Here is a 15745-nt window from a genome sequence, read left to right as displayed (position 1 = left end):
CATGACTTATCTTGTATAAAATGCATCATAATTATGCTATAATCATATCATCATAATATCACTGTGAAGAATATGGGGTGCAGTGTCACAGAGTGATCCGAAGTGAAGGCATGAGAGTTGTATTGAGCAGGAGTAAGAATGGATATTGTGCAGTATATGGTAGCATCCTTTCTCTAGTGGCCCAATCAGCTTCTGTAGAATTTAAGGGTTTAGAGTAGCAGCCGTGTTAGTTTGTATCAGCAAAAACAACAGGACTACTGTGGCACCTTAGAGACTAACAAATTTATTTGAGCATAAGCTTTTGACGGCTACTGTTCCTCACACATTCTTGTCAACTGCTGGAAATGGCCCACCTTGATTATCACTACAAAAGGTTCGCCTCCCACCCCGCCCACACTCTTCTGCTGGTAATAGCTCACCTTTCCTGATCACTCTCATTACAGTCTGTATGGTAACACCCATTGTTTCATGTTCTCTGTGTATATAAAATCTCTTCACTGTATTTTCCACTGTATGCATCCAATGAAGTGAGCTGTAGCTCATGTAAGCTTATGCTCAAATAAATTTGTTACTCTCTAAGGTGCCACAAGTCCTCCTTTTCTTTTTGCGGATACAGACTAACACGGCTGCTGCTCTGAAACCAAACATTACATTGAAGCTTTTGATAATTACACTTTACACCTGAGGGCAGGAGAGATGTTCACTTCGGAGAAAGATACACGGTATGCCATGGGAAATGGCTTGTCCCTAAAATGCCTCTAAAAATAAAGCATTGACAATTTTTTCATGTGGTTTTCCCTTATTTCCATCCAACAAAGATGGTCACCCTAAGTGTAGGTGATGCCTTTAGGTTGGATTCACACTAAGGGGTTGTCTTCCCTGCAGAATAAAAGGTGTGCTAGCTAACTCAAGTTAAGAACACACCCTGTTTTTAGCAGTGAAGACGTATCTGCTCCTCAGGGCAGCCCAGGTTCACCAGTCTCAGTTCCTCTGTGCTGAAAATATGACTGAGGCTACTGGAACACACTGAGATCTTCCGCTGTGTCTCTCAAAGGCTCTTTGTAATGGGGAGTGCTCACCTCAAGAGTGCCCTCTGGTGTCAGGGAACAATGATGCAGGATTTTTCATCTTTAGCACCCCTGGCAGGCTATCTGTTTTGGGGCACCATTCAGCCCCTCCAGCTAAGAAGTGACTAGGCCCAAAAATAATAAATGTCCAAGTGCAGTCCAAAGTCCCAGAGTCAGCCTATCTTCTGGGTCCTGTGCTCAACCCTTCCCTGGGGTTCCACTGCCTTTCTCCAGCTCTGTCCCACCCAACCTAAGTCTCCCTGAGGCCTCTAGCCACTAAGGGTACGTCTACACAGCGAAGAAAAACCCGGGCTAGCCGACTCAGGATCGCAGGGCTGTTTCATTGCTGTGTAGACTTCCAGACTCGGGCTGGAGCGCAGACTCTAGGTCCCTGCAGGGTGAGAGGGTCACCGAGCCAGCCCTGGTCAGCTGGCGTGGGCCAGTGGCAGGTTTTTCTTTGCTGTGTAGATGTACCCTAACAGTGCCCTTTGCAGCAGCCCGCTTGCCTGAACTCTCTCAGCCTGTTTATAAGGCCCAGGTGTCCGTGGAGTTATCACCCCATCCGTTTTCAGTCCCGTCCTCTCTGGCTGACAAGCTAGGGTCTGACTATTGCCCAGGTAGACTGAATGTGTCCAGCTGGCCTTTAACCCTTTCACCCCATCACACTCTTCTCTCACCCTTTGTTTCCGGATGGGGTTGTAACGCTCTGATCAGTGTTGGGATGATAGCAGATAGAGCTCTGATCTTTTGTTTGCACAGCAGATTAGAAAATAGCCCAGTCCTACCCCCGCTGGGCCAGATTTGACATAGCACTACAGCCCCTTGTGCCAGCTAAGGTTGCAGGGCAGGCATGAGTGCCCCCCCAGGAATACCTCCAGCACAGGGAGCCCCTAGACGTGACTCTGACAGCTAGGCGGAGCTGCTCCCCTACAATCACAGGGGCATTCTGGGATATGGAGTCGGGGCATAGCAAGGGTTGGAGGAGGCATGGCTGGGCCCGGCCTGCTCCTTGAAGATTCAGCTCCCCTGCCAACCCCCATAGGGGTCATTGTAGTCAGACACATATTTGAGCGGCCCTCAGGGCTCCTGTAGCCTGTGCCGGGTGTCCCAGGGAGGCACAAACTGCCTCTCTCTGTGCTCTCCCTTGTTCCTCAGCAGCAGCACTTTCAGAGATGCCGTTTCTGTCTGTGGAGTGCTTCCCCTTCCACCTAAACTGGAGATAATGGCACCTCCCATCAGTGCAGTCCAGACTGTACCCCTGTGCTCCGAGTAAGCCTTTCCAGCCAAGGAAGTGAGACCGCCTTTCCCCAGCTTTACAACCCCCTCAAGAAATCATGGCTTCTAGATCCCAAAATGAGCCTGGAGCCTTTGAAGTTGCCATTCTGTCTGGCCCTCACAGAGCAGAGCCCCAGGCTGCTGCTGAGGTCCTGTCAAAATCAAGTCCTTGCCCCCACTTTGGGTATGAACAGGACACATTTCCCCAGTTTTTGCCAGTTCCCTTTATGACTAAATTGCCCTCAATCTCTCTCTTTATGAGCCCAGCACACTGGACGGTAGGAGGATGGAGCTGAACTGCAGTGCACAGTAGCAAAGAACAAGCTCTAAATTCCATCAGCATTTCAGAGCAAGCACCTTGTGACATTATTGACATAATCTGGGACCGTATAGATCATTGTTGCAACCAAGGTCCTGTAGTGGCACTAAACCTTATATAAAGGGGGGCAAATGAGGTGTCTAAGACAAGGTTATGGTTTGCTGACAATGATTATGCTGTCTATATGTGTGTATCATTTTTGTAGTTGAAGTTAAGAATATTGGCTCTATACTGTCTGTATTTGAAACTTATGCTATGCTTCTGGGTGACACTCCAGAGAAGTTGGTGTCAGCTCTGCCTAGCCTGCTTGATGGCCCATTAAGGACCATCAGCTGTACAACTGACCCATTGAGGGAAGGCAGAGACGCCTTGTGACTCAGCAAGGTATGCAGGGACATGCCTATGGACAGAACTCTGAGGTTTTTCCATGCCATGTGATGAACAGCTTGTCTTTGGAACAAAGAAAGAAAGACCACATGGCAAGAGAATCTAAAAAGCTTCTGCAGCTCCCCCATCTTGTCTTCAGTCCTGCTTCTTACCTCTGGAGGAACTTTGCTACTCTGAAGCTTTGAACCAAGGACTGAAAGACCCATCCCAGCTGTGGATGTACTCCAGAGACTTGATTTGAACCTGCAGTTTATTCTATCACTGCTGCAAGCCTGAACCAAGAATTTTGCCATTACTATATATAATTGATACCATTTAACCAATTCTAGCTCTCATCTCTATCTTTTCCTTTTATGAATAAACCAAGGTGCCAGGTTTGGGGGGTATTGAGTCCTTGAGGAGGGGAAGTTCTCTGTGCTGAGGATTCTCCCAGGGAGGATCCCCTTGTCCTGCTGAGTTCCTCGCATTCATTTTCTCCACCTCTCTCCTCAGCATCTTCAGCACCTACAGTTTGGACGTGGTGGCCAGCACTTCATTTAGTGTGAACATCGACTCCATGAACAACCCCAATGACCCCCTTGTCGCCTACATCAAGAAGTATCTCTCATTCAATTTGTTTAACCCACTGCTCCTGTTAGTAGGTATGAGGATCCTACACACCTAAAGACTCAGACTCCTAGATTAGTGCCTTAGGGCCTGTGTACCCTATCTCCCATCATCTCCTTTGGGATTTCAGGGTCCCCTTCACTTTTCAGGAGGTGCTCAGCCCCTTGTAAGATCAGGCCCTCCCTGACAGATTTGTAAAGATACTTATACAGAGAGATTCTCCCCCATTCCTTTGGCCAGCTCAGTCTGCAGCACCCAGGTAAAATAACTGGATACAGAGGTAAGAGGGAGAACTTTTATTCCCTTGGCAGGACAACTACACTGAATGTGGCATCACAGTTGGCTAAGTAGAGGGGTAAAAGTCAGGAGATTCTCAAGTGAAATTCCCACCCACGCCACAGCGGTGGACTCCTGTAATCCCTCTTGACCAGGGGTCTGAACTAGGTGAAATAAATTGGGAGTCAGCAGTTGTCATTAGAGCCAGAAGCACCGGAAAAAGGTCATTTGGCAGGCTAGTTGTCCTTGGCGAGTTACCCGGACTCTGCCCACTCTCCCGCTGTGCCTTGGAGCACATATCCCACTGCAGCCCTCTTTGCTGAGCTGCAGCCTGTTAACCACGAGGGGAACTGTTTCCTTTCTCTCTTGTTCAGTGATGTTCCCCTTCCTGACACCAGTGCTGGATAAGATGAATGTGAGTCTGTTTCCCTCGGGCTTCCTGGACTTTTCCTCAACATTATCCAGAGCATCAAGACGGAGAGGCAGAAGAACAACCACTCGGTCAGTCTGGCCCACCTTGTCTTCCTTAGCATGCATGCGCTTGCTCTGAGAGTAGGACTAAGCTGGAGATGTAATTTCCAGCTCCACGAAACAGACCCGTGCCAGCTCCGATGGAGCTTGTGTGCTAAAATTAGAAGTGTGGCTGCAATCGCTCAAACAGCAGGAAGGGCGAAGCGCCCTGTCATAAATATAAAGGGAAGGGTAAACACCTTTAAAATCCCTCCTGGCCAGAGGAAAAACCCTTTCACCTGTAAAGGGTTAAGAAGCTAGGATAACCTCGCTGGCACATGACCAAAATGACCAATAAGGAGACAAGATACTTTCAAAGCTGGAGGGGGGAGAACAAAGGTTCTCTCTGTCTGTGTGTTGTTTTTCCAGGAACAGAAAAGGAATGGAGTCTTAGAACTTAGTAAGTAATCTAGTTAGATATGCATTAGATTCTGTTTTGTTTAAATGGCTGATAAAATAAGCTGTGCTGAATGGAATGTATATTCCTATTTTTGTGTCTTTTTGTAACTTAAGGTTTTGCCTAGAGGGATTCTCGATGTTTTGAATCTGATTACCCTGTAAGGTATTTACCATCCTGATTTTACAGAGGTGATTCTTTTACTTTTTCTTTAATTAAAATTCTTCTTTTAAGAACCTGATTGCTTTTTCATTGTTCTTAAGATCCAAGGGTTTGGGTCTGTGTTCAGCTATGCAAATTGGTGAGGATTTTTATCAAGCCTTCCCCAGGAAAGGGGGTGTAGGGTTTGGGAGGATTTTGATGGGAAAGACGTATCCAAGCAGGCTCTTTCCCTGTTATACATTTGTTAGACGCTTGGTGGTGGCAGCAATAAAGTCCAAGGGCAAAAGGTAAAATAGTTTGTACCTTGGGGAAGTTTTAACCTAAGCTGATAAAAATTAGCTTAGGGGGTTTTTCATGCAGGTCCCCACATCTGTACCCTAGAGTTCAGAGTGAGGAAGGAACCTTGACACGCCCCAAGTAGAATTCCATCCAAGACTCTAGGTACGTTCTCAGGTAGCTAGCCCCTCCCGCTGCTCATGCTGCTGCGGCTATGGTTCTATTTTTAGCACGCTAATGCAGTCAGAACTAGCACGGGTATGTCTCCGCACGCTGGAAATTGAGTAGTTCATACCCTGTGTGGGGAAGGTTTCTGAGCCTGTCCCCAGAGGCGACACTCCATACAAGCTCCCAGTTTGCCAAATTTGGGTGAGACTGGATAAGTGTCCTGCTCAGGCTTTCAGGAGAAGAAATTAATCCCCTTGCTCAAAATGGGTCTCCAGCATGCACCTTAAGGAGCCTCCTAGCCACCATACTTTGAGGTCTTCCTTCACATCCTCCTTATACTGCTGGACTGATGGAGGAACTGGGGCTGAAGCATCAGAGAGAAAGCCTGTGCTGGACTAGCCTTTCATTCCACCCACTGCTCCTCTGAGGGTGCACCTACACAGCACAGGAAGGTGTGATTATAGCGCAGGTGAGCATAGCCCACACTAGCTTTAATTTAGTTAGCATGGGTAACAGTAGTGAAGATGTGGCAGCATGGGCTTCAGTGTAGGCTAGCAGCCCCAGTACAAGCATGCAGGGAACCCTGGGTATGTACTCAGGTTGCTAGCCTGCACTGAAGTCCCTGCCACCGTGTCTTTACTACTATTGTTACCTGTGCTAGCTAGATTAAAGCTAGCACAGGCATGCCTACCTGCACTGCAAGCACACCTTTCTTTGTGCTGTAGCTCTGCCCTGACTCTGTCCTTCCATCCCCAGGTCCGGGTGGATTTCCTGCAGCTGATAGTTGACTCACAGAGTTCAGATGGCAGCTCTGAATCTAATGAGAAGACACACTCCTATAAAGATAAGGCTACAGGCCCCTCCTCCTCCCAGCCACTAGCTGCGATATTTCATATAGGGTTTTGGAGGGACGGAGTTTTAGTACACATCAGGAGAATGACCAGAAATTCCTTCCCTCCCACCCCCGCCAAAGCAAGTTCTGTGCTTTCCAGAAATCCATGCTGTGATCTGGATCTCTCTCAGAAATAGAGAAAGGGAATTGACAGCTGGAGTTTCAGAGATGCTGAGCACCCACAATCCCTACTGAAACCAATGGGAGTTGTCAATTCTCAGCGCTCATGAGAATCAGGACAGTAATGATTTGTGCTACACATGAAATTGGATAGAATCAAACCTAATGAGCGAGGGGCAAATCCCGAGGCACTTAATCAACCGAACTGGAGATTTACCTGTGTGAAATCTGAGTCAAAGCCAGCAGGGCAGATGACTCAGGAGTTGACCCTAGGTGCTCCAAGTTACTATAATTTAAAAAAAAATCCTTACTTCTCTACCCTTGTCTCTTGCCATATCCTCCCTTACTCTGCCAATGACTTTAGCCTTGATCACTCACTTGTCCGTCATTCCCATAGCTCTTTTCATCCTGTCTACCTCTGTACATGGAACGCCCCCCCCACCACCCCCCGGAAAGCCAGTAACTACTCTCCCTTCCTGTATGCCATTCCTCAAGATCCTATAGAAGAAACTCGGCCAGAAGTAAAAGGGAGGCCAAGGGTAATCAAAGAGTTCCGATGTAGCTATTATATTTTAAAACAATTCATAATAAAGTATAAAAATGTGTGTCATATAAGTAAGATTTGGACATAGTGTGACAGGGTCAGGCCAGATGGCAACAGGAGAATGATCGAAGGTAGATATATTAGCCCCAGATTAAGCAGGTCCCCTTTCCCTGAGTAGGATAATGGACTGTTCCAGAACAATCAAGGAGGTTGCTGGACCCAATTAAGGCCAGCTAATTAGGACACCTGGAGCCAATTAAGAAGCTACCAGAATCAATTAGGACAGGCAGGCTAATCAGGGCACCTGGTTTTAAAAAGGACCTCACTTCAGTTAATGAGGTGTGTGCCAGGAGTTGGAAGCAAGAGACGCAAGAAGCTGAGAATGAGAAGGCATACTGCTGGAGGACTGAGGAGTACAAGCATTATCAGATATCAGGAGGAAGGTCTTGCGGTGAGGATAAAGAAGGAGTTGGGAGGAGGCCATGGGGAAGTAGCCCAGGGAGTTGTAGCTGTCACGCAGCTGTTACAAGAGACACTGTAGACAGCTGCAATCCACAGGGCCCTGGGCTGGAACCCGGAGTAGAGGGCGGGCCCGGGTTCCCCCCATCTCCCTCAACTCCCTATTTGAGACAAGAAGAGGTGACCTGGATTGTTGGTCCCACCAGAGGGGAAGGTTCCTGGCCTACCCCTGACCCACTAGGTGTGTCAGCAGAGACTGCGGGGATTGTTCTCCTCCCTTTCCCCATGCTCGACAGTGATGAGGTTATCTGAGTAAATGGCAGGTTTGAGCCACTAGCAAAAGTGGCCAGACTGAGGGTTGCCGTGAATCTCTGAGGCGAGCAAATCCGCCAATAAGCACAAGACCCACCAAGGCAGAAGAGGAACTTTGTCACAATAGCTTGATTTTATCCCTCTCCTTCTTCGTTTGTAAGCTCTTTGGGTTTGTGTTTGTACAGCGCCTTGCACGATGGGGCCCTAATCCTGCTGTGGCCTCTGACACTGCTGCAGTAGAATTGTTAAATAATAATTATTGCAGAGTGCTGCCAGCGTGCTTAGCACAGTCGAAACCTTCCCTCAGGAGCTTGCAGCTCACCTCAGAGCCTAGGGGCGAGTGTTAGACATCTGTCCACCTATGAATATCTCTGTTATGTTCTTATATTTTCAAACCCACTGTGGAGCAAGAGTGCAGTTCCGCAAACCCTCTCCAGAGCAGGGTCTCTCCTACCCCTGCTCTTCAGGCTGCTGTGTTGCAGTGAATAAACTCAATGGGCCTGTTTCCCACCTCACGGACACGGATGTGACTCAGTTGATTTTAATGGAGTTACTCCTGATTTACAGCAGGGCGAGAGGGGAGTCAAGTCCACCACTTGCCGCTGTTGCTTATTGGATTCTAGAGGGGTTAACCCATGTCAGATGGACCTTTCGCTATTGTACTTAAATGATCAGCAAAGGAACTGTAGTAAATGGATGCCCGGGTAGGACTCTCATCTGAGCTGGGCAGTGTATAGGAGGGAGGCTTCACCCTCCCTGTGTGCTTTCTTGCCTCTTTTTCCAGCTCTGTCTGACAAGGAGATTATGGCGCAGGCCCTTGTCTTTATCTTAGCTGGTCATGAGACCACCAGCTTCACCCTCAACTTCCTCTCATATAACCTGGCCACTCACCCCGACGTGCAGCAGAGACTGCAGGAGGAGATTGACGCCGCTCTTCCCAACAAGGTTAGAGGGGTTTGCAGTGCTCTGTGTCCAGCAGATGCACCCTGGTCGCTGCTGCGCGGGGGCTGAGCTGAACCTGGGTGGAAGGCGGAGCATCTGTTCTGTACACAGGAGGTTTCCCCAACCAGGGCTGTCAATCCTACACCATGCACCATTGTGACCTGGGCTTTCTTTGGCCATAGCAACCCAGTCTTTCGATAGCATCTGGGTGCATCAGGGAGTAGAGACGTCTAGGGAAGTTCCCTCGTGTGACCTGCCTGTCTGTGCCAGGGGGCACCTGGAATTGCGGGGCAGGACCAAGGTTGGGGATTGAGGGGACCTCACTAGCCCCAGTTTAACCATTGGCATCCACATGCTGCAGTATTTAAAGGAGCAGCCCTCTGGGTCAGCACTGTACCAGTACCTCAGTCTCATGCTAGAGGGTGCTGTCCTGCTGGAGGTGGACAGGACAATTTGCCCCCGGGTCCCATGGTCATCCCGATTTGTTTAGCATGCCTACTGTGCATATATGCAGCCAGGCAAGCCCTGAGATGGCCTCTTTTGTACCTGAAAATCTGGTTCCCTCTGCCTTTCCCTCCCCAGGCTGCTCCAACCTATGACGCCATCCTGCAGATGGAGTATCTCGACATGGTAGTGAATGAAACCCTCAGGCTCTTCCCCGTAGGTGGGCGGATCGAAAGAGTCTGCAAGAAAATCATTGAGATAAACGGAGTGACCATTCCGAAAGGCACCGTGACAATGATCCCAGCCTACGTGCTGCATCAGGACTCGGAATACTGGCCAGAGCCAGAAGAGTTCAGGCCCGAGAGGTAAGGGCCAGGGAGGGGGAAGAAATGCTGCTTCCTCCTGAAGTGTGTGGGTGAAAATGGCAGCAAAGGTGGGGGAAGCGTGACTATAACATTTAAATGAGGCATTTATTAATGTCTGACGTCCAGTCCTGCCGTTGCCGCGCGTGGAGTTTTATGATCTACATCCATAAACTGTGCATGGAATTTAATGAACTGTATTGAAGAAAATGACACTGAAACCAGCTCTCAGCAGCTATAGCACTGAGGGGTTTATGGCCAGACATTAAAGCCAGAGCAATCGGGTGACTGGCACAGTGCCATGCAGATCAGTGATGGAAGGGCAAAGAGGTGTTGAAAATAAAATTTAATTTTCCAGTTCACATTATGAAATGTTCCCTGCTCAGGAATTACTGATGTGTCAGGCCCTGAGAAATGAGGCAAGAATCTGATGGAATTAGGTGGCCTAACCCTCACTGGATTGCAAAAGGCCCAGCAGCCATTCCAAGTTGGCACAGAGAGCCAGGAATAATTGTCTCTCTCAATAATGATATTAAGAGCTGACATTTATATAGCAGTGTTCATGTGAAGAGCCCAAACTCTACAAACTATTGCAGATTAATCCTCAGTCATTGAAATGCACCCACCTCTGGAGTGAAACAGGGCAGCTGTTTAACAGTGCGTGGCAGCACGGGGACAAAGTTTAGGAGGAGACGTGAAGAATAACATGTCCAGCTGAACCTGCATGCGGAATCTTAGACAGACGAACTGTAATTACCCAATGGGATTTACGCACAGTGATGAGAACTGTGCTAGATGGCCAGCTCTGCTCTAGTATCAGATACATGGCTGGCAAGTGGTTCAACTGATGGAAGATAGCACCACTTTTCAATGGATAACGTAAAAATGACTAAAGAACTAGAAGTTCTGCGCAAGTTACTCTGAAGTCAACTTAACCTCTTTGCGATGAGCTCCAAAAAGCTCTCCCAAGCTAGTCATGGTAGGGCCACCTCAGCAGTTGGATGGGCGAGATCCAACGAACACCTGCCATTGTGTGTGTGCGCTCTGGGAAGTGGTGTTGGGAATTCAGGAGGTGGAACACGATCCTCTGGGTCAGCATTGCACCTGTACCTCACACTCAAGCTAGAGTGCTGGCCTTCTGGGGGTACTGTTGGTTCAGATGCAGAGTAAAATAGAAATTTTGTCCACTTGTGGTGATTAATGTTCCCGTGCTGCTTTTCATAAGAGTATGGGTATTCTGGCTAAAGTCCAGCCTGGGGTATAATAATCTACCTTGCCTACATTTTCCCATTACAGTTAGATAGAGTATTCTTCTTCACTTCCTCGTCTAACCATTTGTGTAGTGTTGTTGTATGCCATGAAACAGCTGCTCCATTCTACCCCAGAGTCTGTATTTCAATGGTGATTGTCGTGAGCCTTACCTAGTTTGTAGATCCATTTAAATCTGTGAAGTACTTTGGCATGGAAAGTGCTATAAAAATATAAGTTGTCATTTTGATTTAGGATTATTGAAATGTTTCACTGGCAAAGCTCTTTTATTTTACAGATCCTGTCTGGTTTGCAGCACAAAGAAAGAATATGTCTTCTCTTCTGAGCGGCATGTCTCAAAAGCTAGCTCTTGTGCAGACCAGACAGGGAGAGACACTTGCTCTGTTTGTCCATTTACTTGTTATAAGTAGAAGATCTAGAGCTGTTTTTTGTGATATGGACTCTGGGTTTAGTTTCTGGGACGAGAGGAATTTCAACTTGAGTTCTGAGAAGAGTTCCCATGAAATCACAAGTATATTCTAGGACTTCCTGCTCATTTGAAAGCCCTGGAGATATACAGCTAATTCTAGGCACCAGCATGGAAGGGGGTGGGAGGGTGTTGTACGGTGAGGGAGGAACAAGGAAAATAGATAAGTTCTCATTGAAATATGCAAAACAGGCCTTTGCCTCCTCCCAATCCATTGAGCATGCCAAATCCAACAAAGAGGACAGGTCCTGAGACAGTAGTTTCTCCTAACTTGTTTCTTCTTTTCTCTGATTGGAACCAGGTTCAGTAAAGAGAACAGAGAGAGCATGGACCCCTACATTTTCCTGCCCTTTGGAGCTGGTCCCAGGAACTGCATTGGAATGAGGTTTGCCCTTCTCAGCCTGAAAGTGGCCATGATTGTGCTGTTGCAAAGGTTTTCCTTCAGAACTTGCAAAGACACCCCGGTGAGAATCCATCCTTGTATCTGTATTGTTTGTTTTACTACCTGAGATGGTCTTCGCTCGTGGGGAGCGTTGCCTAGTGGCCGGGGCTTAGGCTCTTCGACCTGCAGAGGGGATTTTGATTGGGGAGCCCAGCCCCTCCCACCTCACCGGGCTCTGGCCCAGGGCTCTGTGAGGGCAACACAGGGCTCCAACACCCAGAAGAGCCTTAAACCAGCCCTCCCTAGGTCACCCCTCTATTGTCCGCAGTTAGCACTCTGTACCAATAAACTGAGTCCACATGAGAGAGGGGGAATGGCTCCCCCTCAGGTTGCCCCTGACGCAGATCCTCCCCTCCCTCAGGGAGAGAGCCTACCTTCCCTCAGCTCTTCCCTCAGGAGCTGCGAGTTGCAGGTCTGCTCTCTTCCTTGCTCTGCCCCTGAGCTGTTCTGCTCCCACCTCCTCCAGCCTGTGCATCTCTTACATGCGTGGTAGGGCAGGGCAAGCTGAGTCCAGAGCAGCTCCTTAACCCCTTGTTGCCCAATGAAGGGTTTGTATACCCCCGTCGCGCTACCATAGTCTCATTGAGATAATCACATGTGCGCATTGTCACCTGTGTCTCAGAACAGATGGGGCACTGTGTCTCTCACGCACATAATCCCTTTCCCCATTCAGAGGCTGATAGATTCTGGAGCACTGAACCTGGTAGGCAGAGTTGGTTTTACCTTCACACTACGAAAGCAGGAAGATTTCAGTGTGGATTAGAGGCATGTGGTGGTGTTTGGGGTTTTTTTTGTTTGTTACCATGGTTATTTGGGTATCTGCTAACATTGAGTCTAAAAGGACCCCAAGACTGTGAGTTGATTAAGGGTACATCTACATCCACTCATTAAAAATATACCCACAGCAGCGAGTATCACAGCCCGGGTCTAAAGAAGGGTTTACGGCACTAAAAAGAGCCAAGTAGACAGTCCTGCTCAGGCTCTGAAGCCAGAGACGGGGGTGGGTTTCAGATCCTGAGCTCCAGCCCGACTGGGAACCTCTACATGGCTATTTTTAGCACCATACCACAAGCCCGGGAGGCCTGAATCTGTAGAACTGGGCTCTGAGACTCACTGCCGTGAATGTTTTTTGCAGTGTAGACATTTGCTTAGACATCTGAGAACAGATACCCTCAATATTGGGAGATCTTATATAGAGGAGGCAAATTCTTCAAACAACCTCCTTCCTCCTGTCAGCATGTCCTCAGTCTTGCTTGGGCTTCAGCTTCATACATGTACCGGTTGAGCAAGGCACTCAGAAAGTTGGAGATGGTGCTATTTATATTTGACATAAAGTAGGTGCAATTTGCTACTTGAAAGTATATGTCAAATAATCCCTGCTGTAAGTTCTTTGTCAGTAACAGCTTTGGGAGCAGTTTGTTCTGTTCCCAGGCTAAGCAAGCGTTATTCTTAGGTTTTCAGGGCAGGTTCTTGCAACTTCAAATTCTAGATTGGCTTTCTGTGAATATTCTACAACGCTCCAATAGAATGTCCCGTTTCCAAGGACGCCTTGTCCATGAGCTTGTTTGCTGGGGGAAGATGAGCCCAATGGCCAAGAACATGCTCAAACCAGATTTGTCTGAAAAAGCAAACAGATATTTACAGAAGTTTTTCTTGGCTGTGAGTGCTCAGCTCTAAACTCTACTGACGTGAGCTGCCGATAACTGACCTGTTACCTTGGAGGTGAAAGACTGTAACAGCCCATTAACAATCCACTGGCCTCCCCGGCCTCCCCTGAGTCTAAAGACACTTTTCTAGTCCTGAAATGGATCCGTTTAATTTAATTAAAGGAAGACTATTTAAATTTGTATCATATCACTAATGCCAGCAGCTTTATGTAGCTCCTCCAGCTTTCCCACCAAAATACCACTCCAAAATATATGCCCAAAGAAGCTGCTTTCCCCTTGAGCTCAGTGATGCAGGCTGTGCTGAGAGCCGAACTTCAGACATCAGGAGGTTACTCAGGATTCCTGGTCCAAGCCCATATGAAGCCTGAAGCAACCTGTTGCATTGTTGATGTGTTCATGTTGTCTTGTTGGGAAGGAAGATGCTGGGTATCTTGCTTGCACTGGTGAATCTCAGCATCATTGAATCCCCTAGGAGCTAGACAGGGAAATAGACCATCTCCGCCCATCCTCTGCTAGTGCAAGGCTGTTCCCAGCACTCCATCCTCTGCTGTTCTATCCAGACTAGTTTTAAAAGTTTCATGGTTCGATGCTTCCAGCCTGTCCTTGGGACAGACAGTTCCACAGCCTGGTGCATCTCACTGACAGGAAGTTTCTCTGGCTGTTCAGTCTGATAATCCTTTCTTAGTTTTGTTCCATTACTCCTGTATGTCACACACAATACCTCTCCCTCCTTCGTGTTTACACTCATCAACTATTAACAGACTGGTACCATGTCTCTGCTTTGTCATTGCTCAGCCAAGCTTGACAGATTTACCTCGTGAAACCTTTCCTTGTATGTCCAGTTCCCTCATCAGATGTGTGGTTCTCCATTGAGTTCCTCCCAATATATCAGTATCTTGGTGGTGGGGGACAGAATTGAAGGCAATATTGCTCCTGCTACTGGAGAACATTATACCTGTACTGCACCCTTCTCACTGGACCTGTACCAACATATTTGGCAACAGTGGGCTCATGCAGTAGGTCAGAAAAATGCAAATGAGTGAAAGCAAAGGGTGTGAGACATGAGTGGACGCTTTGTAGGGTATGTCCACACTTGGAGCTGGCAGATCAAGGATACATATTCATGTTAGCACTCTCTGAGCTTGCATGCTAAAAATAGAGTGTAGCCTCTCTCAGTGCGTGTCTGTCAGAGACCCGAGGTATGTGCTCAGGGCAGTTAGCTCCTCCTGCTGTTCACGCTGCCATGGCTACCTTCTATTTTTTGCATGCTAGCTGGATGACAGAGAGCCTGTATGTCTGCTCAAGATATGAATCGTAATCCCAAATCGACATGTAGACATTCCCAGGGTGTTGGGCTTTTGTCAGAAGGAATATAATGTCTGCTGTGTCCCTCCCTAGCTCCCCGCATTCTCTGGCTTTCTTTTCATTTTTCTCTACTAATGGTGAAGATCCCTCTGGTGCTGGACACAAGGGGTTTCTTGCAACCCAAGAAGCCAGTCATTCTGAAGATGGTCCCCAGAACCCATGTCGATCCAGAGGTATAAAACAATTTGCAACGGATCAGAGGCTGCTGCCAGCTGCTCCTTCCGCCTCATTCGTCTCTCTATCAATCACATGAGAATAGGAATGAGCCATGTAAAACTGTAGAGGGAAAGCAAAAGCAATATCTAGAAAAAGCCCCAGGGTCATGAAAAGCAGGGCCTTGTGACTATACAGCATACCAAATTTGATGGGCCCTTCTGTCTAACAGGAGATTGTGCATAGCTTTTCTACCAAAAAACCCCACACAAAGTACAGGCTGAGCAGAGTACAATTTTTATAAAGCAATAATAGAGACCCAGGCCTGTTTCTCATTGATACCAAGACCCCTTTACGCTGTTCAGACAGTCTAAAGGGACCTTTAAGGGTATGCACCCGCTTTCAGGCCCCCTTACGCTGCCAGAGCAGGGTTTAGCATAAATGAGAATCAGGCCTCGGGCACTGGGACAAAAACTGTGTCACCTCCCATCTGGCTAGACTCATCCGAAGTTGAGGTTGTTATGACTCCATATAAAAATCACATGCCCCAGGGTATTTTACACTGCCACATGGGTAGACGTACCTGAGCTAGCTTTAATCTCACTAGCTTGAGTAATAATTGCACTAAAACCAGAACCACCGGGGCTGTACAACTGCACCTGGGGACACAAGCAGCTAGCCTGTGCTGCTGGGGCTTCATTATTTCATTTGAGCTAGTTCAAAGCAAGCTCAGCTATGATTACACATGCTCCACTCACACTGTTGACTCCAGCGTAGATGGACTCTTAGTCTATGCTATGGACACCACTGTAGCATCATAATGTAGACGCTTCTGACATCAATGGAAGGGGGTTTTCTGTAGGAA

The 15745-nt window shown here is 47.8% G+C and overlaps 1 protein-coding gene across 1 annotated transcript; it reads left to right on the top strand.

Moving 5' to 3' along the window:
• Positions 1–2401: 2401 nt before the first annotated feature.
• Positions 2402–14921, top strand: LOC140917993 (cytochrome P450 3A1). The gene is made up of 7 exons (XM_078854472.1): positions 2402–2526; positions 3541–3689; positions 4305–4412; positions 8555–8715; positions 9295–9521; positions 11555–11717; positions 14811–14921. Exons 1-7 carry the CDS (start codon positions 2402–2404, stop codon positions 14904–14906), a joined length of 1029 nt encoding a protein of 342 aa, XP_078710598.1. The 3' UTR covers positions 14907–14921.
• The last annotated feature ends 824 nt before the right edge of the window (positions 14922–15745 follow it).

The sequence above is a fragment of the Lepidochelys kempii genome, chromosome 10 (genome assembly GCF_965140285.1).
Source record: "Lepidochelys kempii isolate rLepKem1 chromosome 10, rLepKem1.hap1, whole genome shotgun sequence".
Lineage (NCBI taxonomy): Eukaryota > Metazoa > Chordata > Testudines > Cheloniidae > Lepidochelys > Lepidochelys kempii.
Note: the sequence above shows the minus strand (reverse complement) of the source record. Positions and strands in the feature narration are given on the sequence as shown.